Source organism: Kogia breviceps, chromosome 6, assembly GCF_026419965.1.
Source record: "Kogia breviceps isolate mKogBre1 chromosome 6, mKogBre1 haplotype 1, whole genome shotgun sequence".
In the NCBI taxonomy this organism is placed as follows: Eukaryota; Metazoa; Chordata; class Mammalia; order Artiodactyla; family Physeteridae; genus Kogia; species Kogia breviceps.
This window is the reverse complement of record NC_081315.1, coordinates 33626178-33653224: the sequence shown is the minus strand read 5'-3', so window position 1 is coordinate 33653224 and position 27047 is coordinate 33626178. Positions and strand designations below refer to the sequence as shown.

The window sequence follows — 27047 nt, the reverse complement described above, 5'->3', positions numbered from 1 at the left end:
ATCACAGACTCTTGGAGATGGAAGGGGCCTTACAGATCAGCTCCCTCATTTAGTGGAGGAAGAAATTGAGGCAGAAAGGGATTTAGTGACTTCCCTAAAGGTACACAGTTGGTAAATGGCATAATTGGACTTGAACCCCATCTTAGACCTGTGATCTGTCCCTGTACTGTTCCATCTCGACAATACTTTTTGACATCTTTTCCATATATTGCCTATTTGAGCCTTACATCAACGTATGACATAAGCAAGGCAGATGATTTTATGCCCATCGTAAATTAAGAGACTGAAAACCCTAAGAGACTTAGTGATTTGCTCAAGGAGTTAGTAGTACTCCTGACACTTTTACTTCTCGAACTTCCATTTCAAAGCTCTTTCCATGGGACTTCCCTGGTGGCACGGTGGTTAAGAATCTGCCTGCCAATGCAGGGGACACAGGTTCGAGCCCTGGTCAGGGAAGATCCCACATGCCGAGGAGCGGCTAAGCCCATTTGCCACAACGACTGAGCCCACGTGCCACACCTACTGAGCCCACATGCTGCAACTACTGAAGCCCGTGTGCCTAGAGCCCGTGCTCCGCAACAAGAGAAGCCACTGCGATGAGAAGCCCGCACACCGCAACAAAGAGTAGCCCCCTCTTGCTGCAACTAGAGAAAGCCCATGCACAGCAACAAAGACCCAACACAGCCTAAAATAAATAATAAATAAATAAATAAATTTATTAAAAAAAAAAACTCTTCCTATGATTATGGTTAAAAAAAAACTAAAGACAAAGCTAAGATAAATGTAACTTCCATTGATTCAACTAAATAAGGTAGAGATGATCTCTCATTGTGACTTCCTATATAAGCCTTTGAGATATTAATTAATTATTAATTAATTATATTAATTATTAATATAATTAATATATAATATTATATAATATAATTATATTAATTATTAATAATTATATTAATTATTATTTGAGATAATAATTATCTGTTGATTTATTTACTCTTTTCAGTTGAATAAATAAAATTCAGTGGAATCTTCCAAAATAGGTACTTTTTTTTTTTTTTTTTCTGCGATACGTGGGCCTCCCACTGCTGTGGCCTCTCCCGTTGCAGAGCACAGGCTCCGGACGCGCAGGCTCAGCGGCCATGGCTCACGGACCCAGCCGCTCCGCGGCATGTGGGATCCTCCTGGACCGGGGCACGAACCTGCGTCCCCTGCATCGGCGGGCGGACTCTCAACCACTGCGCCACCAGGGAAGCCCGGTCCATTTTTCTTAAGAACTGTTTTAGTTGTCAGTATGAGATAGACAAATTCAAAATATTCATCCTACTCCTTTTAGCCAATGCAGCTTAGTTACCCAGATTTGTGTGGAAAATAAAGAGTACAATATCATCTATTTGGTGAATAAGCTTCTGTATTCTCACAAAAGGAATATAGGACAGACACCATAAATATCAATAATCAATAAGAAATTGATAATGATATCCCATAGTTTTTGGTCTGTCTCTGTTTTTGAGAAAATTACAGACCCCATGTTTGGTGAAGGTCATGATTTTGTGCTTACTTTTGTTCTTTTTAAAAAAAATTTTTTTGGGGTTGTGTTGGGTCTTTGTTGCTGTGCTCAGGCTTTCTGTAGTTGCAGCAAGCGTGGGCTACTCTCCATTGCGGTACGCGGGCTTCTTATCGTGGTGGCTTCTCTTGTTGAGGAACACAGGCGCTAGGAGTGCAGGCTTCAGTAGTTGTAGCACGCAGGCTCAGTAGTTGTGGCTCGAGGGCTCTAGAGCGCAGGTTCAGTAGGTAGTTGTGGCGCATGGGCTTAGTTGCTCCACAGCATGTGGGATCTTCCCAGACCAGGGATCGAACCCGTGTTCCCTGCATTGACATGCAGATTTTTAACCACTGCACCACCAGGGAAGTCCTTTATTTTTGTTCTTAGCTATCCCATCGCTTTCAGTTTTAGTAATGACCTATAGGTTATTTTCTAACTACGAAGTACTACTTTGGTGAAGAGTATCCCATCTTTTCCAGGAAGCTTGATTCTAAAAGTATTGCTTAATTAGTAGAAGAACATGATTTTATTTGTATATCAGATTTAAGAGAAGACCTTTGTCTTTAAGTTCTTTTATTAGTCTATCAATTTAAAAAATTCATCCCAGCAATTTCCTCTATTTAAATAAGTGACAAGATAAATAGCATAGACAAATACTATTGCACATTATAATTAGTATGTATAAATCTAAGCACTACAGTAACTAAAACTTAAAATAAGTAGTGGTCTGTAAGTGAATCAACATCTAGTTTTTAAAGTTAAAATTGATCCCCTGAACTGGTGGTTAATGATAATTTGCAAGTGTCATGAAAAAATGAGAGCCAAATAATCACTGTACTTTTAAAGTCTTAAAATATAATGTCATAAATCTTAAGCTGGCTAATATACAGGTAAAGAGAGCTATTGACTTTACTTACTGTTTTATTATTTATTATATATATATATATAATATGTAGTATATATATTTTTTACAGCTACATTTTCTGGCCCATCAGCTTTTAGTAGACAGCTTAGTCTATTTAAGAATGTTGGGGCTTCCCTGGTGGCGCAGTGGTTGAGAGTCCGCCTGCCGATGCAGGGGACACGGATTCGTGCCCCGGTCTGGGAGGATCCCACATGCCGCGGAGCGGCTGGGCCCGTGAGCCGTGGCCGCTGGGCCTGCGCGTCTGGAGCCTGTGCTCTGCTCTGCAACGGGAGAGGCCACAACAGTGAGAGGCCCGCGTACCTCAAAAAAAAAAAAAAAAAAAAAAAAAAGAATGTTGGGGCTTCCCTGGTGGCGCAGTGGTTGAGAGTCCGCCTGCCGATGCAGGAGACACGGGTTCGTGCCCTGGTCCGGGAAGATCCCACAAGCCGCAGAGCAGCTGGGCCCGTGAGCCATGGCCTCTGAGCCTGCGCGTCCGCAGCCTGTGCTCCGCAACGGGAGAGGCCACAGCAGTGAGTGGCCCGCGTACCATAAAAAAAAAAAAAAAAAAAAAAAAAAAAAAAAAAAAAAAAAAAAAAGAATGTTGAATTCAAGTGAGCTTTCTAGCTCCCCTTTATACTTGAATGTTTTTAGAAGTGAATGTTTTGAAATATTCCACATATAGAAGGGCACACTTAATCTTAATACTCTCCTCTTCTAAGTGGTGACTGTTCATTCAAAGAAACTTAACTAGCTTCTTACTGGTCTCTAGTAGAAACTGTTTCACTGTACAGAGTTGGCTTTGCAAGCCAAAAAAGTAGTCCTTGGCTTAGAAGAAGCCTAGTAAAATTCATACATATAGGCATGAGATGGAACTTGTTCAATGATAGAAAGACAGATTTGGTTATCTCACCTCCCTGCCTAAAATCTTTCGATGACTTTCCATGGCTCTTTGGCCAGAGACCAAATCCTTGGTATGGTCTCCCAGGCCCTTCATGACCTGCCCTCCTTTCCCCTGTGGCCTCAGCCCCAGTAAATCTCTTTAATCTTTGTGCTCATTCCTTACGCCAACTACTTCTTCCCCTTCTCTTCCTCCTCCTCTTTCTTCCTCCTTCTCCCCCTTTCCCTGAGCCCACCGTGCTTCCCTCCATAGGCACGTCATGTATTTTCCCTTCTGCACAGAACATTTGATGATTCTCTATCCTCTTCTCTTCCCACACTCACATATTCACCTAGGTAATGGCCTAACTCATCCTTCAGAGCTCAGGTTATAGATCACTTTTTCATGGAGGTGTTTTCTGACGATTCCCTCCCCAAGCACATTAAATCAGGTCCCAGTTTATATTCTAGCACAGCTTCTCTTTATATTATAATTACATATTTTTTGATTATATGATTAATGTCTGTGCCCTGCAGACACGGTCTATTTTGCTCCCTACTGCCTTTCCAGTTACTAGCACATTTCCTGGAATGTAGATGGTACACAATAAATGGTCGTTGATATAAAAAAGGAAAGAAGGAGATGGAGCTGTTGCCACGAGAAAGCTTGCAGTCCAGCTGAGTCGACAATAATAGCGCATAGAATATACAGAGAAGAGATTGGTGGGTGCCGGAGCTGGGGGTGGAGTGGGGCAGGTGACATGGGTGAAGGGGGTTAAAAGGTACAAACTTCCAGTTATAAGATAATAAATCCTGGGGATTTATGTACAGCATGGTGACTATAGTTAACAATATTATATTGTATATTTGAAAGTTGCTAACAGAGTAGATCATAAAAGTTCTCACCACAGGAAAAAATTTATAAGTATGTGTGGTGATGGATGTTAACTAAATTTATTCTCGTAATCAGTTCACAATACATACATATATCAAATTATCATGTTGTACATCTAAAACTAATACAATAATATATAGTAAATTATGTCTCAATAATAAATAAATTAAAAAATCATACTATGAAATTATAATACTTTTTAAAGTTTAATACTGGAGAAGAAATAGATACTCAGTCCAGACCAGAGTACAGAAAACTATGGAAACGTATGTGGAAATATAGGGGAAAAAAACCATACAGAAGAAGGCCGGAGACTCAATAATTACATTCCGAAGGTCAAGTATTGAGAGTATGGCCACACACAGTAGTATAGTTATTTGGCCAAAAGAAGCCCAGCTGTCTGGCTCCTAAGAATCTTCAATAGATAGCATTCCATACTTAAATTATTTTATCTTCAGACTTACATTAAGCAAGCTCTTTCTTTTGATGTATCAAACTGAATGCCAGTTACCAGGTTATAGCGAAAAACCGTAACTGTCACAGGAACTGAATTCTTAAGGCTTCGTGTCCAGCTTGCCTTCTCCGCTCAGGCACGCTATGGAGAAAGCCAAATCAGTCTGGGAAAGTTTACAGAGAAACTTTGATTTTTAAAGAAGGGAATGAGATAATGTTTAGTGGTACCAGATTAAAAAAACCGGATGGATCTTCTCCGTAATAAAGATGCTCTTGCCAGTGGAACAGAACTGTGAAGGCCTGCGGAATCACAGTGCTCTGCATTACCCTGCTGCTCTCTGGGAGGGAAATACCTGGCTGTTCCCACTTCTCTTTTACAGCCTGGACCTGAATTTGTGTGCCTAACATTTACCTCTCTTTTGCCTACTTTTTCTGGACTCGTTGTCAACCCTCTGGGTTAGAACATTTTAAAAGATACATTTCAGATACAGTCAAGTGTGTAAGCCATAGACTCTCACTGTCTCAGGTCTCATTCAGGTGACTTTGCATTTGTCTTCCCTGAAACAGAAATTCTAAGAGTAAACTCCATGTATCGATCACATGATATGACCACAGGGAGTGCAGGCCTTCAGAAGAGAACTTGGGAGAATCTAGAGTCTTTGGGGAACTTGAGCTGAACCTCACGGGAGGGCTCACATTTCAATAAGCAAGCGGGGGAAGCACGATAGTGATTCAGAAGTGAAGAATATAAATGAAGATGTGGAGAGGGAGATTAGTAAGCATTTGTAACAAGAAATAAAAATGGAAGTTAGGGCTGAGTCACTAAGATATATACCAGGGCTGAGTCACTAAGGTATATACCAGGGCTGAGTCACTAAAATATATAATCCTACGCAGGATTATTTACAAAGGAGGGAACTGAAAAGCAGTTTGATTTTTCTACTGAACTTTACCCACCTTGTCAGAAGTATAAAGGTTTCTAAACTGGAGAGAAGAGTGTTGATAAGTTGGAGAGAGCTGCTGTGGATTTGTGGGTTCCCCCCAGGTGGGGTGCCTGCACTTCACCAGCCAGAGAACTGAGTATTAACCCCTGCGGTTCGGGGCTAACAGACTCAAGTTTGTCTCTCACCTGAAAAATCTAGAGCAGGAATGATGGACGGTGGAAGAAAGGAGGGGTTTCTAGGGTGAAGACAAACTGTTCCTGGAGTTTGTGGGGCCCGTGGTCCTCTGTGGTGGAGACAGCTGGTGTGGAGCTGTTTTAGGTCCTGCCCACTAAGGCCAGAGGGACAGGTCTGAGCGTTGTTAGCTTTTCAGGAGGCAAGGAAGCAGTAAGTGAACAGTCTGAAGAGGGATATGGTTACGTCTGTTAAGGTAGCCTCAGATTAGAAGATGGAGGCTTTCTCCAAAAAAGCCACAAAAGCACTAGTGATAGAAGGGGGTTTCTAAACAACTGCCCAGGTGGGAGAGCACTGACGCTACATCACTGCAATGGTGCCTGTCCAGTGAGAATGTTCCCACTCCTCTCCCATCCCCTCCTTTCCCCCTGGGTGCAACGAGATGGTTCAGAAACTCATATTAGCAATAGGAGGAGGAGGAGGAAGAGAGCTAGGTGAGGAGAGAGAGAAGCAGCCAATGACTTGTGACCTACAGCATGTGCTCCACCTGACCTTTTTTTTTTTTTTGCCTTAAATTATACCTATTTATTTATTTTTAATTTTATTAGAGTTGAGTTGCTTTACAATCATGTGTTAGTTTCAGGTGTACAGCATGGTGATTCAGTCATACATACATATATTCCTTCTTTTTCAGATTCTTTTCCCCACCTGAACTTTAACTCAAGTTTACACTTTGATTCTTCTAAAGACATTTATATTTTAGTTATTAAATTGAGACTGTTTTGTGACTTAAAGTCACAGAAAGAACTTTAATTGGTTGCTAGTGATTGTGGAGGTGATAGAAGCTTCCTGAATTTTCATGTAGGGGCAGGAGAAGAACAGGTGGCCATACAAAATAAATCAAAATAGGAGAAAAGAAAAAAAAAGCTCTATGATTGTATCCCATGAATTGTGTTTTGTTATCTTACTTATTACACATATTTATGACAGCACGAGATGATGGTGTCTGAGGTGGAGAGATGGGCTACAGAATGATCCAAAGCTACACTGAGTGGGGTTGGTTTATGAAAGAATGTAGAAGCATGACAAAGAAGTTTAAACTTGTTTGTTACAGGAAATAAGGAATGATATGAGGGTTTTGAGCACCAGTGTGTCATGGTGACATTTAAGGAAAATTACCCTGGGAGTAGTATGTTAGGTGGATTAAAAGACTAGAAAATTTGAACAGGGAATATATATATTAATTAACAGAAAATATATAACAATGTACTATTATTACTATAACCAGGGGTAAAGTAATGAAATTTGTACTAAGGAGATAGAGAGGAAGGAACTAATCTGAGAATATTTTAAGAGGAAAATGATATAGGAATGGTGACTAGTTTGATTTATTAATGAAAGAGAATGAGTCACACATTATTCCTTAATTTTAACTAAATGATTAATGACACAACTGATGTCAAATTGACAAATATCCCAGGGGAAGTGCCACCTAGAAAGAGGCACAGAACTTAATTCAGGTGAGAGGACACGGGGAGATACTAGGACAAAGTAACGATTGAAGTCACAAAACGTGAATATTTTGATGGAAATAATATACAGCAGTGGTCTTCAAACTTTAGAGCACATAAGAATTACTGATAGAGATCGTTAGAAAGTCAATTCCAGCATTCTTCCCCACTTCTGTAATCTTTCTAGAAATCAGAATGTCTAGGTAAGAGCCTGAAAAATCTGTTTTTACAAGTGGCCAACGGGATTTTGATGCACGTGGTCCAGGGACACCCTTTGAGATCCTTCAAAGTCTGGAAGAAGAGCCTAGTACTTAACCAGAAAAAGGCTTAGAAGTCTGAGCAGTAGGAAGGACTGTGGTTGAAATCCAAGGAATTGTTAGGAAAGGCAAAAAGAAGACTATAACATAACCAGAGGAGAGTCCAAGAGCAAGGGGCTGTCATGGATCAGATAGATAGACTGAAGGAGGCGAGGCGCCTGAGGATGGAGGCAACATCCAGTCTCCCATCTTTCACTCACATCCTGCCTGTATCTGTTTGTTTGGGTTGTGTCTCATAAATAACATATGGTTGGGTAATTTCTGTCTTTTAACTAGAGTATTTTGTCCATTCTGAAGTGTTTCCCAGTCCAAATCTGCCGTTGGTACTGAGTTTCACTCATGTTAACATATTTCCTCATGTGTTGTGTGATTTTCTACTGTGGGCTTGGATCTTTATCTGAGACAATTCTTTGGTACGCGGGCCTCTCACTATTGTGGCCTCTCCCGTTGCGCAGCACAGGCTCCGGACGCACAGGCTCAGTGGCCATGGCTCACGGGCCCAGCCGCTCTGCGGCACGTGGGATCTTCCCGGACCGGGGCACGAAGCCATGTCCCCTGCATCGGCAGGCAGGCCCTCAACCACTGCGCCACCAGGGAAGCCCTATCTGAGACAATTCTTGAACCCCGGGGTCGAAGGTGGGTTCCTCTGGAAAGCGTTTGTGCTTCTATTGCCCAAGTGCTCTAGGAAGGTACCCGTCTACACTGTTTAAAACTAAATTCTTGACTTGAAAAATGTCACATCATCCTATACTGTGAATATAGGCTACAAACTAGTGTGAAGTTTGGCTTATGTTTAAGAATTCTCAAAGGAAATTTTGACCCCTCTGTTCAGCACCAGGTGTCAAGTAATACATTTTCACTGGGGAGGCAGGGGTTTATTTCTAGCCCCCTCTTACACTGACAGTTTTGTGGATCTAATTTTATTGGTGGAAGTCCTGCAAGACTCTCCCTCTCCAACCTGCTCCCATCCCCAAGGACCCTGGTTTTGTCTTCTGCCCCCAGAGTTCCACAAAGTCATTAAAAGAAAAGTTCAAGGACACTAGGGTTTGGTAAATACACTGAAGGCCAAAGCCAAATTCAGTATGCTGCATATGCTCTGGGTTCCTGACATCACTTAATTTTTTACCTTCTTTACTGTCAATTTTTAAAATGTATTTAAGAGGTTATATTTTTATTTTTTTGCAGCACTTGCTTTCAGGGGGAGGGTTGGTCATTGTATTTAGTATCAGAAAACAGTTGTTCCCTTTAGTAATTCTTTCAGTGATAGTTTGTAAGAAGTAAATTCTCTGTCTGTCTTGGTCTTATTTTATGCTTATGATAGTTAATTTTATGTGTCAACTTGGCCAGGCTATGGTACCTAAGTTTTGGTCCAACACCAGTCTAGATATTGCTGTATAGGTGTTTTTTAGATATGATTAACATGTAACTCAGTAGTATTTGGGCAAAGCAAATAATCTTCCATAATGTGAGTGGGCCTTGTCTGATCAGTTGAAGGTCTTAAGAGAAAAGACTGATGTCCTCCCAGGAAGAAGTAATTCTACCTCTAGACTGCTTTCCAACTCAAGACTGTGACATTGACTCCTGTAGAAATTTCTAGCCTTCCAGCCAGCCCTACAAATTCCAGACTGGCCGACCCCCACATGAGCCAATTCCTCAAAATAAATCTCTCTCTCTCTCTTCTCTCTTTCCCTGTCTCCCCCTGTCTCTTTCCTTATCTCTCTCCCCCTCTTTCCCTGACTATCTTCTCTCCCCCATCTCTGTCTCTGTCTCTTTCTCTATCTATCTATTTCAACTATTCATTTTGCTTCTCTGGAGAACCCTGACTGATCCAACGTTCCTCCTGTAAAATAGCTTATCTGGGGCTTCCCTGGTGGCTCAGTGGTTAAGAATCCGCCTGCCATGGGCTTCCCTGGTGGTGCAGTGGTTGAGAATCCGCCTGCTGATGCAGGGGTCACGGGTTCGTGCCCCGGTCCAGGAGGATCCCACATGCTGCGGAGCGGCTGGGCCAGTGAGCCATGGCCGCTGAGCCTGTGTGTCCGGAGCCTGTGCTCCTCAACGGGAGAGGCCACGACAGTGAGAGGCCCGCGTATCACAAAAAAAAAAAAAAAAAAGAATCCGCCTGCCAGTGCAGGTGACACAGGTTCGAGCCCTGGTCCGGAAAGATCCCACATGCTGCAGAGCAATTAAGCCCATGTGCCACAACTACTGAGCTCGCGCACCTAGAGCCCATGCTCTGCAACAAGAGAAGACACCACAATGAGAAGCTCACACACCTCAACAAAGAGTAGCCCCTGCTCACTGCAAGAGAAAGCCCATGCCCAGCAACAAAGACCCAGTGTGGCCAAAAATAAATAAATAAATATTTTTAAAAATAGCTTATCTGAGTAGAAAATTCTAGGTAGGCAGTTTTCTTTTGTAACTTTCACAACATTACTTCATTAACTTCTGACCTCTGTTGTTGCCACTGAGAAGTCCGTTGTCAAAGAATTGTTCCTTTATAGGTTCTGTTTTTCTTCTCTTGTTGCTGCTGTAAGATTTTATCTTTGTCTCTCTTTATTGAGAAACGTCACTGATGTATCTAATTATTAGCTTCTCATTTTCCTGTATATGAGAATGCATTCCCCTCAGAAGTACCGCCATCAGCCACACTGGTCTTGCAGTCCCCCTTGGGTGGTAAGCACCACGCTCACTGTGCCTTCTCAAAGGTGATCTGAGGGTAGATTGCTAGGTTTTGAACATGAGAAATTTACTGTTAGATAAATATTTCCAAAGTGCCTTTTGGACAGTGTACATCCATGCCACATCCTTTATTAACCCTGCATAATATCACTTAAAAGTTTTAGCAAACATTAGAGGTGAAAACAAGAGGTGGTTGTTTTTATTTTGCATTTATTTTTAATGAGTTTGAGCATTATCATATTTATTCATACTTTAGTCTTTCTTATCTGAGTTATCTGCCCTTATCCACTGCTACCCTAACTTTTGGCTTACCTGTATTTTTTCATCTTAGTTACAGAACTCTTCAGTTATTATGTGTACTAAATTGTTGTTTATATATTTTCAAAATGTTGTCTTTTGATTTTATTTATAAACCGTGGAGTAAACTAATGAATAAGTGAATGAATGATAAGAAAGACAAAAACCATTAAAGTACAACGTGGTAAATGTATGATAGGCACATGTACTCAGGCCACTGTGGGATCCTGGAAGAGTGGTCTCTGAAAGAGAGTGCAAGGTAAGAGAAGGTCACCTGCTCCAGGTGAAAGTTGAGCTGTGCATTAAAACGAGTAGAAATCATTGTCAGAGAAGATGAAGAAGTTATTCCAGGAAGGGGATGCAGCAATCCCAAGGGAAGAGAAAGATCTATTCTGGAAATTAGAAAGAGTTGACTGTGCCAAGAGCAAAATGTCCTGTACAGAGAGAATGGTGAGATGGGGCCACAGAGATGCAAAAGCGCTAATTGAGTGCCTTGGTTATTACGATAAAGCATTTGAACTTCCCCTGAAAACTGGGGGAAGCACTGATAGGCCGAGATTTGGATTTTAGGAAGACTATCCTAATACAAGTATGAAAAATGGTTTAGAAGGAGTCGGTCTGAAGGCAGGAAGACGAGCTTGTGATCTAGTTGAGGCAGGCATTAATCTTTTCATTGTCATAATCATCAAGAGTGGAAAATAAAACTCTTAAAAAAGTCTCAATAATTAAAATTGAGTTAATTCTAGAAGACTCTGTACCCTGGGAGTGGGGGGTAATTGGGGTAGAGAAACTTTTCATTTTCTTCTGTAGACAGACACTTTTGCATTATTTGAGTTTTATTTTTTAATCAAGCCAGGACTTTGATTAGAAAGAATTTTGAAGCTAATCAATAACGGAAGGGAAAGACCTGACTTAGAAATTAGTGTGATGAGTACTGAGTGCTTTAGTGGACCAGCAAATCAATGTGAACCCCAATTTTAACATGGCTGCTAAAAGTGGGTGTGATAATACTTGGTTACATTAGTATTTTATAAGTATTCCAATAAAGAGTGTTTATACTCTTCTTCGTTATAGTCAGATTGTTATCTGGAACCATGTGTTCCTGGATCAACTTGGAGAATGTTCAGGAGAAAGGAACGGCAAGAGAAATGACATAAAATCATGTCAGATAAGAAAATGGGGATGCTATGCCTGGAGCAGGTCTGATGAGATATTTGGCTTTGGTTATTGATGATGTGTTTGCCAAGGAGAAATAAGACAGATTCACTAAATTTCTAATGGAAGTAGGAACAAGGAATTGGAGTTATAAGAGGGCAGATTTGGGCTTCCCTGGTGGCGCAGTGGTTAAGAGTCAGCCGGCCAATGCAGGGGAGACAGGTTCGAGCCCTGGTCCGGGAAGATCCCACATGCCACGGAGCAACTAAGCCCATGCACCACAACTGCTGAGCCTGCGCTCTGGAGCCTGCGAGCCACAACTGCTGGGCCCACGTGCCACAACTAATGAAGCCCGTGTGCCTAGACCCCATGCTCCACAACAAGAGAAGCCCCGCAGTGAGAAGCCCACACACCACAACGAAGAGTAGCCCCCGCCCGCCGCAACTAGAGAGCCCGTGCGCAGCAACAAAGACCCAGTGCAGCCAAAAATAAATAAATAAAATAAATAAATTTATTTAAAAAAAATAAAAATAAGAGGGCAGATTTGATTTAAAAAAAGAAAAATCGAATGGGTGTCACCTTTTTTATGCCTAGAAATCTGATAATTCTGATGTTTTTGCCAGCTTCTTCAAAACTGGCAAAACTGCAGTAGTCCTTCATTTAACTAATACTTATGGCCAATTGTATTGTGATAGATTCCATACAGTTCAGCCACATTTATTTGTATGTAAATTCATTTAAAAGTTTGTGTGTTTTTCTTTTTTGTTAAGTACAACTAACATTTTCATTTCTTAAGCTGGTTATCTGTTTTCATGTTTTCACACTAACACACCAATGGGTGGCGTTAGCCATATTAAATGATTGGTTTTCTCAGCATTACTGGATCTCTCCCCAACTTATCCATTAGGACCTTCTCCTCTCACAAACACTCTGTGTATAATCCTAACTTATCCCCATGGTTTTAACATGTTTGAAGTTTTCCTACCCACAGCCATTAATTTTATACCCTCTCATCAATTAAAAAAATGGAGTTCCTTGAAAAAAAGTGCTGCACTCCATGGTCTTGTTCAGGGCAAATGGCAAATACCCCAGAAGATAAAACTTTAGTTTCATCTGTAGATTTAGGGTCCTGGTGCCTGGGTAGATTGTGATCACCCAACAACCCTGCATTAGCTTAGACTACGTTGGATTACGGGGTATACTCTGCTAGTCCATCATCCTGGGCTGCTGATATGGTAGGAAGGCCTAACAAAGGCAACAGTTTTTGTTTTTCTGGTGAATTGGTATACTTCCAAGATGTCTAATATTTAAGCTCTAGGAAATATTGCTTACTTGACAGAATTTGGACCATAATTTTGCAAATATGCTCAAGTTCTTTGATTGGAAAGTAGATGTATCAAGGTTCTCCAGAGAAATGGGACCAACAGGAGATATATAAATATAAAGACATATAAAAATAAATATAAAGAGATTTATTGTAACGAATTAGTCCTGTGATTATGGAGATTAACAGGCCCCAAGATCTGCAGGTGAGTTGGTAAACTCAAGACCCAGAGAACCAATGGTGTAGCTCCAGGTTGAAGGCTGGCAGTCTCAAGACTCAGGAGGAGCCAAGATGTTTCAGTTCAATTCCAAAGGAAGGGAAAAAACCAATGTCCTAAGTCTAAGACAGTCCGGCAGGAGGACTCTCTCTTACTTGGAGGAGAACCAGCCCTTTTGTTCTAGTCAGGCCTTCAACTGATTGGATGAGGCCCACCCACAGCAGGGAGGCCAATATGCTTGACTCAGTCTACCCATTTGGGTTAATCTCACCCAAGAACACCCTCACAGAAACATGCAGCATAACGTTTCCCTGAATATTTGGGCATGCCATGGTCCAGTCAAGTGGACACATAAAATTAACCATCACAGGGCTTCCCTGGTGGCACAGTGGTTGAGGGTCCACCTGCTGATGCAGGGGATGTGGGTTCGTGCCCCAGTCCAGGAAGATCCCACATGCCGTGGAGCGGCTGGGCCCGTGAGCCATGGCCGCTGATCCTGCGCATCCGGAGCCTGTGCTCTGCAGCGGGAGAGGCCGCAACAGTGAGAGGCCCACGTACCGCCAAAAAAAAAAAAAAAAATTAACGATCACAGTAGCATTAACAGATCAGGTGTTACTATTGCTCATCAGTATTTATTGCATGTTATCTGGTTTTTAATTCTCTCCTTCCTCTACCCAGGGATTATTTACTTAACATCAACTCTTAGTCATTTGGAATCTACCACACTTTTGCTGATGGTCTGTGCTCGAGATGGTGGTGGGCTCACATCTGTCACTAATGCTGAAGTCACCATACACATTCTTCAGACAACTCTGGCACCCACTGAATTTGAAAGACCTAAGTATACTTTCTCAGTTTATGAAGATGTGCCTGAGGACAGTCCTGTGGGAACAGTGAAAGCAAAAGAGTCCTTGAGTAAGTACTTATTTCTTAGGCTGCATTGAAATCCATTACTGGAACATTTTCTTAGGTTGTACAGTCTTGAATAAATCTTTCCTTTTCTCCATGCAAAAATTGAGACCATACAATCTATGGCTAGCTCTTTGTTCTTTCAACATTATTTTTATCCTACTTTTTTTTTCTACTCACAAAAGTAATAGGTACTTTTAACCCACTCTTCAAAGTGTTCACACACACACACACTTCCAAAAATGTTTTAATGAAAATACATCCAACTATCTTTGTTTTTCTACAATGACCACTTTTTCCCCACTTTGTATATTGTGGACAGTTTCCCAAGTAACTGGACATCATTCTGTCTCATTAAGATAAAAAGTTGCATAGTATTTATTTAAACATTTCCCTTTTGCTATCAATTTGAATGAGTTATAGTCATTTTTGCTAGTCCAAATAATACTCAAGCAAATATCCTTATATGATTTGTACAGATTTCTCTGCGAGAAAAATTCTTAGAAGTGAATTACTTGTCCAAAGATGTTGTCATGCTCCATAACCCTAACCCATCTTCTCTCCTTCCCTTAAATTTTAGGGAGGGTATTTGCCTTTTATCAGTAGATATCATAGAGAAACACCAGTGCAAACTTGACTTTGCTTCCTCAAATATATAAAACACACTGTAAAACCGGCATCCACATTATATTCTGAATACCTTTCCCTTTTACTGAAGAAGAGGGAAGGAAGATGGTGAAACCCGTGGCTTGCTCCTTGTCCATTGCACATTACTTTAGTCCACGAACACATCTGAAACCATGTGTCCACTTATCAACAGGCTTTGGAGCGCCGAGGAAGATGTGAGACATTGCATCGTATTCTCTGTGGATGTGATACACATTCATGCTTTCCGTTCTCAGTGTTTCCAGTAGGTGCATTCTTTTGGCATAAAGTGATTGCTTTCTCTTTTTATTTTGTTCTTTCTTTTTTATTTTTCCTTTTCAGATTCCTCAGAGCCAATTCTTTATAGGATCTCCTCTGGTGATCTGGGCGGAAAGTTCTTTATTCACCCATGGCTGGGCACCATTCGAACCCAGAAGCCTCTGGATCACGAAACGCAGCCCGTGGTTGTGCTCACCATCCAGGCACAGCTCGGCAGCTCCCCCGCCTGCAGCAGCACAGAGGTCAACATAACTGTCATCGATGTCAATGACAACCACCCAGTGTTTCCCAAAGCCTCTGATGGGGTTACGATATCCCAGAGCACAATGACTGGCACGGCCTTGTACCACGCCCGTGCAACAGACAAAGACAGCGGGCCCAACGGGGTCATCCGCTATGCCATGGCCAGTCAGAGCCCGAGCATCTTTTCCGTTGACTCGGGGCTTGGTGTGGTGTACCTCAACGAGAGCCTGGCAGGCGCTGGGCCCCGGGAGTGCACGCTTACCCTCATGGCCCAGGATCTCGGCGTTCCTCCTCGGGCATCCCTGTTAGTGCTGACGGTCATTATTGAAAAACAAGAACAAAACCCGTCTTTAACTTTTGAGCATTTGGTCTATCAAGCGGAAGTTAGTGAGTCCCTCTCACTGATGACCCCAGTCCTGAAAATCCAGGCCTGCCAGCTTGGCCCGCAGCGCACACCCGCGCAGCTCCTGTACTCGCTGGAGTCTGGCACAGACTCGGCTGCGTTTGGCATCCACCCTTACACGGGTTGGATTTATTTGCGGCGACAGCTCGACTATGAATCCACACAAACATATAATTTTAGAGTGTTTGCCTGGATCCCGGAGGACAGAATGTCACAAAATGTGAGCACTTCAGTAATTGTTCATGTCCTGGATGAGAATGACAATTCTCCTACCTTCTTGCACGATGTCTTGTTTCTGAAAGTCAAGGAGAGTCCTGTTCCCCAAGGGGTAATAGGCAAAATTACAGCAATTGACAGAGACTCGGGAAGGAATGGACAGCTGTCATATTTCCTTTTGTCTGATGGAAATTTCTTCAAGATGAATCCTAATACAGGTAGCATTTTGTAGCTTGCACTTATTCCTTTAAAATTGGAATTGACAAAACTCAAATCTTTTAGCAAACATATAGTTAAAATTACAGTTTTTAGTAAATATCTTACTTGATTATAGTATTGTGATTTTTAAAGTGAAGTCAAAATTGAACAGAATTTTCCCTTAAATGATTCATATTTCTCTTGCCTCACACTCACATACTGTCCATATATGGTTCTTATTTTGAATTAGAGGTACACTCAGAACTGGACTAGATAAATTCTTGTGTAAAGTCTAATTCCACCCCGCCACCCAACCACTCTTTTTCATTTGTAGATGTCTTTAAAATTTTTCAAATAATATTTTATAAAATATAAATGTCATTGGTGAAAAACTAGAGAATAATTCACTTTTTAAGATTTTAAGTTAAGATTTCAAAGTCACTCTTTTGATATATTTCTCCATTCTCATTTTGATGAGGGAAACATAGGGAAAGGGCAAATATTTACATTGAGGTTTTTTTCATGCCTTAATTAGTTAAGTTAAATATACAAATGTTATTATATTGTATACATTTACAAGGTCTTTAATTCCTGCAACTACCTACAAATGAACTATGTTTAATACTGCAACCATGTAGTTGGAGAACCTGAAACTCGGGTAGCTCAAGTAACATGCCCAAGGTCATGGAGCTAGAAAAAAGTGAGAAGGTCACCACTTTGTACAATTCCAGGAGGCACCATTCATGTTGTGGCCTTTGTACGTGGTGCCCCTTGCTCTATAGTGGGACAGAATTTGAATTCAATTCTAATTACCTTCAAAGTGCCTGTCGTGTGGATTAGGAAAAGGTGTCCCTTCCTCCAGCAGATGGAGCTTTACACCAGGGCACAAGGCCTGCCGAGATTGCAAGCTGGATCTCGGCTCCCATTCAGTCCTGAGCTGGGCCCCGCAGCCAGGCACAAACTGCACCGGCTACGCAGGATGGTCCGGCTTGCTCTTTACTTCCACGTGCTAGATAGTTCTCTAGGTTTTCTACTGCACTCGGTAATTTATTTTTTTCGAAAGAAGTTGAAATATACATTCGGTTCCCCCATGATCTTCTCTCTCCCACAGTTAGTCCAGATTCAGAAAACCAGGTGTCCATTCCTAGAATTGCTGTACGGTTAGCAGCAAGAAGCTTCACCTTGGGACTCAGTTTCCTTACCCTGAAAAAAGGAGAGAATTGCTGCCATGCTCCGTGTCCCGCTCTGGGTGTGTGTGTGTCGGGGGGGGTGGGTAGTGAAGAGTTTTAAGTGTTATGAAGGGGCTTGGAAGGCTGCATACTCGTAGACTGTTACTGTTCACTGAGGCTGGGGACAGTGGGGCAGCGCAGGGGTTGACGACATCCTCCAGTGCGTGGCAGTCATGCGCAGCACGCAGGCAAGCCCTCCACGTCTGGGGCTCTGAGCAGCCTCAGTTAGTGACCCTAAACCTCACTCCCACGGGACCCTACGTGGAACCCCCACGCCCAGCCCCGGCTGAGCCTCCTAGTGTTTCCGAACAGCTGCTACATGTCAGTCAGAGTTGGTGCAGGAAATAAAAATCTGTTTGCCATTCAGGATTTAGGGTTTTCCTAGAATTAATTACATTTTGGAACTTTTTTTTTTTTTTTTTGCGGTACGCGGGCCTCTCACTGCTGTGGCCTCTCCCGTTGCGGAGTACAGGCTCCGGACGCGCAGGCTCAGCGGCCGTGGCTCACGGGCCCAGCCGCTCCGCGGCATGTGGGGTCTTCCCGGACCGGGGCACGAACCCGTGTCCCCTGCATCGGCAGGCGGACTCTCAGCCACTGCGCCACCAGGGAAGCCCACATTTTGGAACTTTAAAGATGCAGTTGTTGTCTTTGTCATTTTTGTTAGAATCACACTTACAGTAAACACTTTATAAATATAGTTGTTATAGTAAGTGGGTATGGTAAACACTGCATTATACCTTCACCAATTCAGCAACTGATCCAAATATGAATTTTTTGTTGTTGTTCCTGATTTCACTTTTTGTTTTGTTCTACACACTGTCATTTGTTCTACACATTTCATTTGGAGGAAGAGGGCAAAAAGATCTTGGTAATGGCAATGTTAGGTAGTAATTGCTTCTTGATTACTTTCTCACAAATAGATATTTTCATAAATAGTGAGGATATTAACTCCTGTTGGAACTCTGCAGCGGGAGATAGGCTACCAGAGATGGCCCTTGGCAGTAGGTAGAGGCAGTTAGATTTTATGCCTGAGTCTGTGGATGAAATGCGAGGCTAGTTGCCTAGAACACAGTTTTGAGCAAGAATATGTAAAATATGGCTTGTAAAGCATGAAGAGTTATTTGGGAAGTCACTGTCCTCACTACACATATATTTTGTGAGATAAAAATAAATAACTCTCTATGTAAAAGACAACCATCACCTAGGAATGTACTTGACTTTCATGAAGGTACTTTGCCATGATTTTAAGTAATGATAACAACTCCCACGTTCGTAATAATTTACAGCTTATAAAGTCCTTTTAAATTTATGATTGAGTTAGTGTTTGATAGCCCTAGGAGGTAGGGTCAGAGAGGTCTTTCTGCACCTGAGGTGAAGAAACTGGCGCCCAAACCAGACCTTGTGACGTCAGAGCTGAGGTGCTTTCTGTATATTCAGTATGAAGGGAGACATGCTGTAACTTTAAATTTTCTAAATTATTATTAAATTACCACAGAGTATTTTATCATTTTTTGTGATGAATTCATTCTTTACTTCGAATGGTTGATGGTAGATAATTTGAAATATAAAGAATCACAAATTGAAGGTGACAGAAGAAACTTCAGAAAATTCTTTCAACAGTAGAGCTAGATTACTAAAGCATGTGGTCTTGGAAGTTGTGCTTTTAGAGCTTTATATCTGATTTTCCTTTCTGGGAATTAGTCTGGGATTTAATTGGTGGTTCATAATGCCACAGTTCTAGTACAAGCGTCAGCCTCTTTAATCCTGCTCTGTGTTCCTCAGGCGAACTTATCAGTTGGGTGGCCTTAGATCATGAGCAACGGGTGCACCATCAGGTGACTGTCTTAGTGACCGACCACGGCTCCCCTCCTCGAAACACCACCGTCCTGGGGTATGTCTTAGTTACTGACATCAATGATAATAGGCCGTATTTCCCACAGTGCCTCCCTGGGAAGGAATTACACATCAAGGTATGTGGAGCCAAGTAGCCGTGCAACATTTGTAGTGTTCTTAGTCACTTGTTTTGAGCACCATCTTGTGGTAAAAAGTGTGAATTTATCCAGTCAGTCTTGTGTGGAAATGAATACATTTCTAGAGTTAGAATTGTCCACATGTCAAAAAAACACACAACTAAAACAAGAAAAGAAAATGCTTATATGTGCTCTTTGGGATCACACATTCAGTGGTTTTATGATAATGTAGTTCTGTCTGTTGTATGCAAACATCATGGTACTTCATTATCAGTATTACTCAGACGTGGCTTGTTTTTTTCAGTAATTTGCATGCCTTTCTTTGTCTACAGCTGCTTGTGGGCAATTGAAACACATCTCTAAGATGGTTAGTTGAAGAGGAGAACAATCTGTAGCTCTAAAGTGGAGGGATGTGCAACCAGAGATTGTAACATTCGATCTCTGCAGGCACATGCGGAAACTTCTCATTATATTTATGTGATCTTATCGTTTTCATTTCCATGTTTTTATATGTTTTATAATGTACATAATAAGTTAGCATATTAGTTCATGTACATAATAAATGTATCTTGGAGGTACTCATACTTTTTTTAAATGAAAGGGTTATGTGAATAAAACATTGAGAAGCTATTGCTCTGAAACAACTGGACATTCAAATTGAGATCAGGTACACATATTGAAAACCTCGAAATTGGTATTGAGGAAGTTAATAACTTTAAACTCATCTTCCAAAATCATATTTAAAGAAAATTCTACCAATGCAGAGTATTATGATACTATCCTTATGATTTTTATTAATATATCATTTTATGTATCATGGCTTAATTAGACAGTAAGACCCTAAACTTGGAGTTCACTTCCACATGTACATTTCAGTATTTCAGGAAGGTTTCTGTTAATTAATAAGGTATGTTTCCTGAAATAATGGCTTATGTTTATCTTTAGCATATTTTGGATCTTTTAAAAGAAAGTGATGAGTAAGAAGATGCCAGAATTCTTAAAATGCATCAAAAATCTAAGATGTTTTTAGTCAATTTATTTTCCTTTTTTTCTCAAAATTAGATTAAATGCTGCAGATAATTTGTTCAAATTGAGCAAAACATTTAAATTTGTAATGTGGATTTTTTTCATGGTGTTACACCCATATAACTTTTATAAGGTAGACATTTGCATTTTGTGTGGAGTTAAAAGTAGTTAAAAAAAATAATGCTTAGTAATGTGTTCTGTAACTTAAAGACTCATTGATATTTCTTTTTAAAATTTCACTGACTAATTTGTAAGTCATTTATCTTAATGACAGGTTCTGGAAGGTCAACCAGTAAATATGTTGGTTACAACTGTGTTTGCAAAGGATCTTGATGAAGGAAACAACGCAGAAGTTATATATTCAGTATCTTCAGGTAAAAGTTACTATTCATAAAAGATTAAGAGATTTTAGAATTTGCTCTTTTGTCTACCAACCATCTGCCTCCTTCTGGGAAAATAGTTAACACTGAAAATAGCACCATACTGCAAAGAAAATACATTTGTTATTTTCTAGAATCACCTTTAAAAAAATATTTTTTAAATTTAATGGGGGCTTCAGTCAGATCCCAGGGAGAGGACTGGGATTGGCTGCATGAACACAGCCTGAAGGGGGATAGTGTGCCACAGCTAGCCGGGAGGGATTGCCGGAAAAAGTCTGGAGCAGCCAAAGAGACAAGAGACTTTTTCTTACCTCTTTGCTTCCTGGTGCGTGAGGAGAGGGGATTAAGAGCTCCGCTTAAAAGAGCTCCAGACACGGATGCGAGCCACGGCTATCAGCACAGACACCAGAGACCAGCATGAGACACTAAGGCTGCTGCTGCCGCCACTGCCACCAAGAAGCCTGTGTGCGAGCACAGGTCACAGTCCACACCTCTCCTCCAGGGAGCCTGTGCAGCCCGCCACTGCCAGGGTCCCGTGATCCAGGGACAACTTCCCCGGGAGAACGCACTGCGCGCCTCAGGCTGGTGCAATGTCACGCCGGCCTCTGCCGCTGCAGGCTCGCCCCACATCTATACCCCTCCCTCCCCCCGGCCTGAGTGAGCCAGAGCCCCCGAATCAGGGGGCTCAGCTCCTTTAACTCCGTCCTGTGTGAGCAAAGAACAGACGCCCTCGGGCGACCTACACGCAGAGGCGGGTCCAAATCCAAAGCTGAACCCCAGGAGCTGAGAAGAAGAAGAGAAAGGGAAATCTCTCCCAACAGCCTCAGGAGCAGCGGATTAAATCTCCACAATCAACTTGATGTACCCTGCATCTGTGGAATACCTGAATAGACAAGGAATCATCCCAAGTTGAGGAGGTGGATTTTGGGAGCAATGATATATATATATTTTTCCCTTTTTCTCTTTTTGTGAGTGTGTATGTGTATGCTTCTGTGTGTGATTTTGTCTGTGTAGCTTTGCTTTTACCATTTGTCCTAGGGTTCTGTCTTTCCTGTTTTTTTTTTTTCATTAAAATTTTCTTTTTCTTAATTATTTTTTATTTTAATAATGTTATTTTATTTTACTTTACTTTACTTTATTTTCTTTTCTTTTATCTTCTTTCTTTCTTTTTGTTCTCCCTGTTATTCTGAGCCCTGTGGAGGACAGGCTCTTGGTGCTCAAGCCAGGCATCTGGGCTGTGCCACTGAAGTGGGAGAGTCAAGTTCAGGACACTGGTCCACAAGAGACCTCCCAGCTCCAAGTAATATCAAACGGTGAAAATCTCCCAGAGATCTCCATCTCAATGCCAAGACCCAGCTCCACTCAACAACCAGCAAGCTCCAGTGCTGGACACCCTATGCCAAACAACTAGCAAGACAGGAACACAACCCCATCCATTACCACAGAGGCTGCCTAAATTCATAATAAGGCCATAGAAACCCCAAAGCACACCACCAGACGTAGACCTGCCCACCAGAAAGACAAGATCCAGCCTCATCCACCAGAACACGGGCACTAATCCCCTCCATCAGGAAGCCTGCACAACCCACTGAACCAACCTTAGCCACTGGGGACAGACACCAAAAACAACGGGAACTATGAACCTGCAGCCTGTGAAAAGGAGACCACAAACACAGTAAGTTAAGCAAAATGAGGAGACAGAGAAACACACAGCAGATGAAGGAGCAAGGCATAAACCCACCAGACCTAACAAACGAAGAGGAAACAGGCAGTCTACCTGAAAAAGGATTCAGAGTAATGATAGTAAAGATGATCCAAAATCTTGGAAATAGAATGGAGAAAATACAAGAAATGCTTAACAAGGATCTAGAAGAATTAAAGAGCAAACAAACAGTGATGAACAACACAATAAATGAAATTTAAAATTCTCTAGAAGGGATCAATAGGAGAATAACTGAGGCAGAAGAACGGATAAGGGACCTGGAAGATAAAATAGTTGAAATAACTACTGCAGAGCAAAATAAAGAAAAAAGAATGAAAAGAATTGAGGACAGTCTCAGAGACATCTGAGACAACATTAAACACACCAACATTCGAATTATAGGGGTCCCAGTAGAAGAAGAGAAAAAGGAAGGGACTGAGAAAGTATTTGAAGAGATTATAGTTGAAAACTTCCCTAATATGTGAAAGGAAATAGTTAATCAAGTCCAGGAAGCACAGAGAGTCCCATACAGGATAAAACCAAGGAGAAACACTCCAAGACATATATTAATCAAACTTATCAAAAATTAAATACAAAGAACAAATATTAAAAGCAGCAAAGGAAAAACAACAAATAACACATAAGGGCATCCCCATAAGTTTAACAGCTGATCTTTCAGCAGAAACTCTGCAAGCCAGAAGGGAGTGGCAAGACATATTTAAAGTGATGAAGGAGAAAAACCTACAACCAAGATTACTCTACCCAGCAAGGATCTCATTCAGATTTGATGGAGAAATTGAAAGCTTTACAGACAAGTAAAATCTAAGAGAATTCAGCACCACCAAACCAGCTTTACAACAAATGCTAAAGGAACTTCTCTAGGCAGGAAACACAAGAGAAGGAAAAGACCTACAATAACAAACCCAAAACAATTAATAAAATGGTAATAGTAACAAACATATCAATAATTACCTTAAATGTAAAAGATTAAATGCTCCAACGAAAAGACATAGACTGGCTGAAAGGATACAAAAAGAAGACCCATAGATATGCTGTCTACAAGAGACCCACTACAGACCCAGAGACACATACAGACTCAAAGTGAGGGGATGGAAAAAGATATTCCATGCAAATGGAAATGAAAAGAAAGCTGGAGAAGCAATTCTCATATCAGAAAAAAATAGACTTTAAAACAAAGACAAGAGACAAAGAAGGACACTACATAATGACCAAGGGATCAATCCAAGAAGAAGATACAACAATTGTAAATATTTATGCACCCAACACAGGAGCACCTCAATACATAAGGCAAATGCTGACAATCATTAAAGGGGAAATTGACAGTAACACAGTCATAGTAGGGGACTTTCACACCCCACTTTCATGAATGGACAGATCATACAAAATGAAAATAAATAAGGAAACACAAGCTTTAAATGATACATTAAACAAGATGGACATAATTGATATTAATAGGACATTCCATCCCAAAACAACAGAATACACTTTCTTCTCAACTGCTCATGGAACATTTCCAGGATAGATCACATCTTGGGGCACAAATCAAGCCCTGGTAAATTTAAGAAAATTGAAATTGTATCAAGTGTCTTTTCTGACCACCGTGCTATGAGACTAGTTATCAATTACAGGAAAAAAATCTGTAAGAAATACAAACACATGGAGGCTAAACAACTCACTACTTAATAACCAAGAGATCACTGAAGAAATCAAAGAGGAAATCAAAAAATACCTAGAAACATATCACAATGAAAACACGATGAACCAAAGCATATGGGATGCATCAAAAGCAGTTCTAAAAGGGAAGTTTATAGCAATACAATCCTACCTTATGAAACAAGAAATATGTCAAATAAACAACCTAACCTTACACCTAAAGTAATTAGAGAAAGAAGAACAAAAGAAACCCAAAGTTAGCAGAAGGAAAGAAATCATAAAGATCAGATCAGAAATAAATGAGAAATAAATGAAATGATAGCAAAGATCAATAAACCTAAAAGTTGGTTCTTTGAGAAGATAAACACACTTGATAAACCATTAGCCATACTCATGAAGAAGAAAAGGGAGAAGATTCAAATCAATAGAATTAGAAATGAAAAAGAAGTAACAACTGACACTGCAGAAATACAAAGCATCATGAGAGATTACTACAAGCAAATATATGCCACTAAAATGGACAACTAGGAAGAAATGGACAAATTCTTAGAAATGCACAACCTTCTGAGACTGAACCAGGAAGAAATAGAAAATATGAACAGACCAATCACAAGCACTGAAATTGAAACTGTGTTTAAAAATCTTCCAACAAACAAAAGTCCAGGACCAGATGGCTTCACAGGTGAATTCTAATAAACATTTAGAGAAGAGCTAACACCTATCCTTCTCAAACTCTTCCAAAATATAGCAGAGGGAGGAACACTGCCAAACTCATTCTATGAGGCCACCATCACCCTGATACCAAAAGCAGACAAAGATGTCACAAAGAAAGAAAACACAGGCCAATATCACTGATGAACATAGATGCAAAAATCCTGAACAAAATACTAGCAAACAGAATCCAACAACACATTAAAAGGATCATGCACCATGATCAAGTGGGGTTTATCCCAGGAATGCAAGGGTTCTTCAATATATGCAAATCAATCAATGTGATATACCATATTAACGTATTGAAGGAAAAAAAACATATGATCATCTCAATAGGTGCAGAGAAAGCTTTCAACAAAATTCAACATCCATTTATGATAAAAACCCTCCAGAAAGTAGGCACAGAGGGAACTTTCCTCAACATAATAAAGGCCACATATGACAAACCCACAACCCACATCGTCCTCAGTGGTGAAAAACTGAAACCATTTCCACTAAGATCAGGAAAAAGGGTTGCCCACTCTCACCACTATTATTCAACATAGTTTTGGAAGTTTTAGCCACTGCAAATCAGAGAAGAAAAAGAAATAAAAGGAATGCAAATTGGAAAAGAAGAAGTAAAGCTGTCACTGTTTGCAGATAACCGGATACTACATATAAAGAATCCTAAAGATGCTACCAGAAAACTACTAGAGTTAATCAATGAATTTGGTAAGGTAGCAGGATACAAAATTAATGCACAGAAATCTCTTGCATTCCTATACACTAATGATGAAAGATTCGAAAGAGAAATTAAGGAAACAATCCCATTTACCATTGCTACAAAAAGAATAAAATACCTAGGAATAAACCTAATTTAAGGAGAAAAGAGACCTGTATGTAGAAAATTATAAGACACTGATGAAAGAAATTAAAGATGATACAAATAGATGGAGAGATATACCATGTTCTCGGATTGGAAGAATCAACATTGTGAAAATGACTGTACTACCCAAAGCAATCTACAGATTCAATGAAATCCCTATCAAACTACCACTGGCATTTTTCACAGAGCTAGAACAAAATATTTCACAATTTGTATGGAAACACAAAAGACCCCGAATAGTCAAAATGATCTTGAGAAAGAAAAACGGAGTTGAAGGAATCAGGCTTCCACACTTCGGACTATACTACAAAGCTACAGTAATCAAGACAGTATGGTACTGGCACAAAAACAGAAATATAGATCAATGGAACAGGATAGAAAGCCCAGAGGTAAACCCATGCACATGTGGTCACCTTATATTTTATAAAGGAGGCAAGAATATACAGTGGAGAAAACACAGCCTGTTCAATAAGGGGTGCTGGGAAAACTGAACAGCTGCATGTAAAAGAATGAAATTAGAACACTTCGTACCACCATACACAAAAATAAACTAAAACTGGATTAAAGACCTAAATGTAAGGCCAGACACCATCAAGCTCTTAGAGGAAAACATGAGCAGAACACTCTATAACATAAATCACAGCAAGATCCTTTTTGACCCACCTCCTAGAGAAATGGAAATAAAAACAAAAATAAACAGATGGGACCTACTGAAACTTAAAAGCTTTTGCACAGCAAAGGAAATCATAAACAAGACAAAAAGACAATGCTCAGAATGGGAGAAAATATTTGCAAATGAAGCAACTGAGAAAGGATTAATCTTCAAAATTTTCAAACAGGTCATGCAGCTCAATATCAAAAGAACAAACAACCCAATCCAAAAATGGGCAGAAGACCTAAATACACATTTTTCCAAAGTAGATATACAGATTGCCAACAAACACATGAAAGAATGCTCAACATCATTAATCATTAGAAAAATGCAAATCAAAACTACACTGAGATATCATCTCACGCAGGTCAGAATGGCCATCATCAAAAAATCTACAATCAATAAATGCTGGAGAGGCTGTGGAGAAAGGGGAACCCTCTTGCACTGTTTGTGGGAATGTAAATTGATACCTCCACTATGGAGAACAGTATGGAGGTTCCTTAAAAAACTAAAAATAGAACTACCATACGACCCAGCAATCCCACTGCTGGGCATATATCCTGAGAAAACCAGAATTCAAAAAGAGTCATGTACTAAAATATTCATTGCAGCTCTATTTACAATAGCCAGGACATGGAAGCAACCTAAGTATCTATCAACAG

General features: G+C 40.6%; 1 protein-coding gene across 1 annotated transcript in view; it reads left to right on the top strand.

Moving 5' to 3' along the window:
* The window catches only part of DCHS2 (dachsous cadherin-related 2), a 270134-nt gene that overhangs the window by 140627 nt on the left and 102460 nt on the right, over positions 1-27047 (top strand). Inside the window, exons 4-7 of the mRNA XM_059066078.2 lie at positions 13962-14198; positions 15180-16196; positions 19188-19375; positions 20676-20775. Coding sequence (XP_058922061.1) covers positions 13962-14198; positions 15180-16196; positions 19188-19375; positions 20676-20775 — 1542 coding nt within the window. The remainder of the gene's footprint in view (positions 1-13961; positions 14199-15179; positions 16197-19187; positions 19376-20675; positions 20776-27047) is intronic.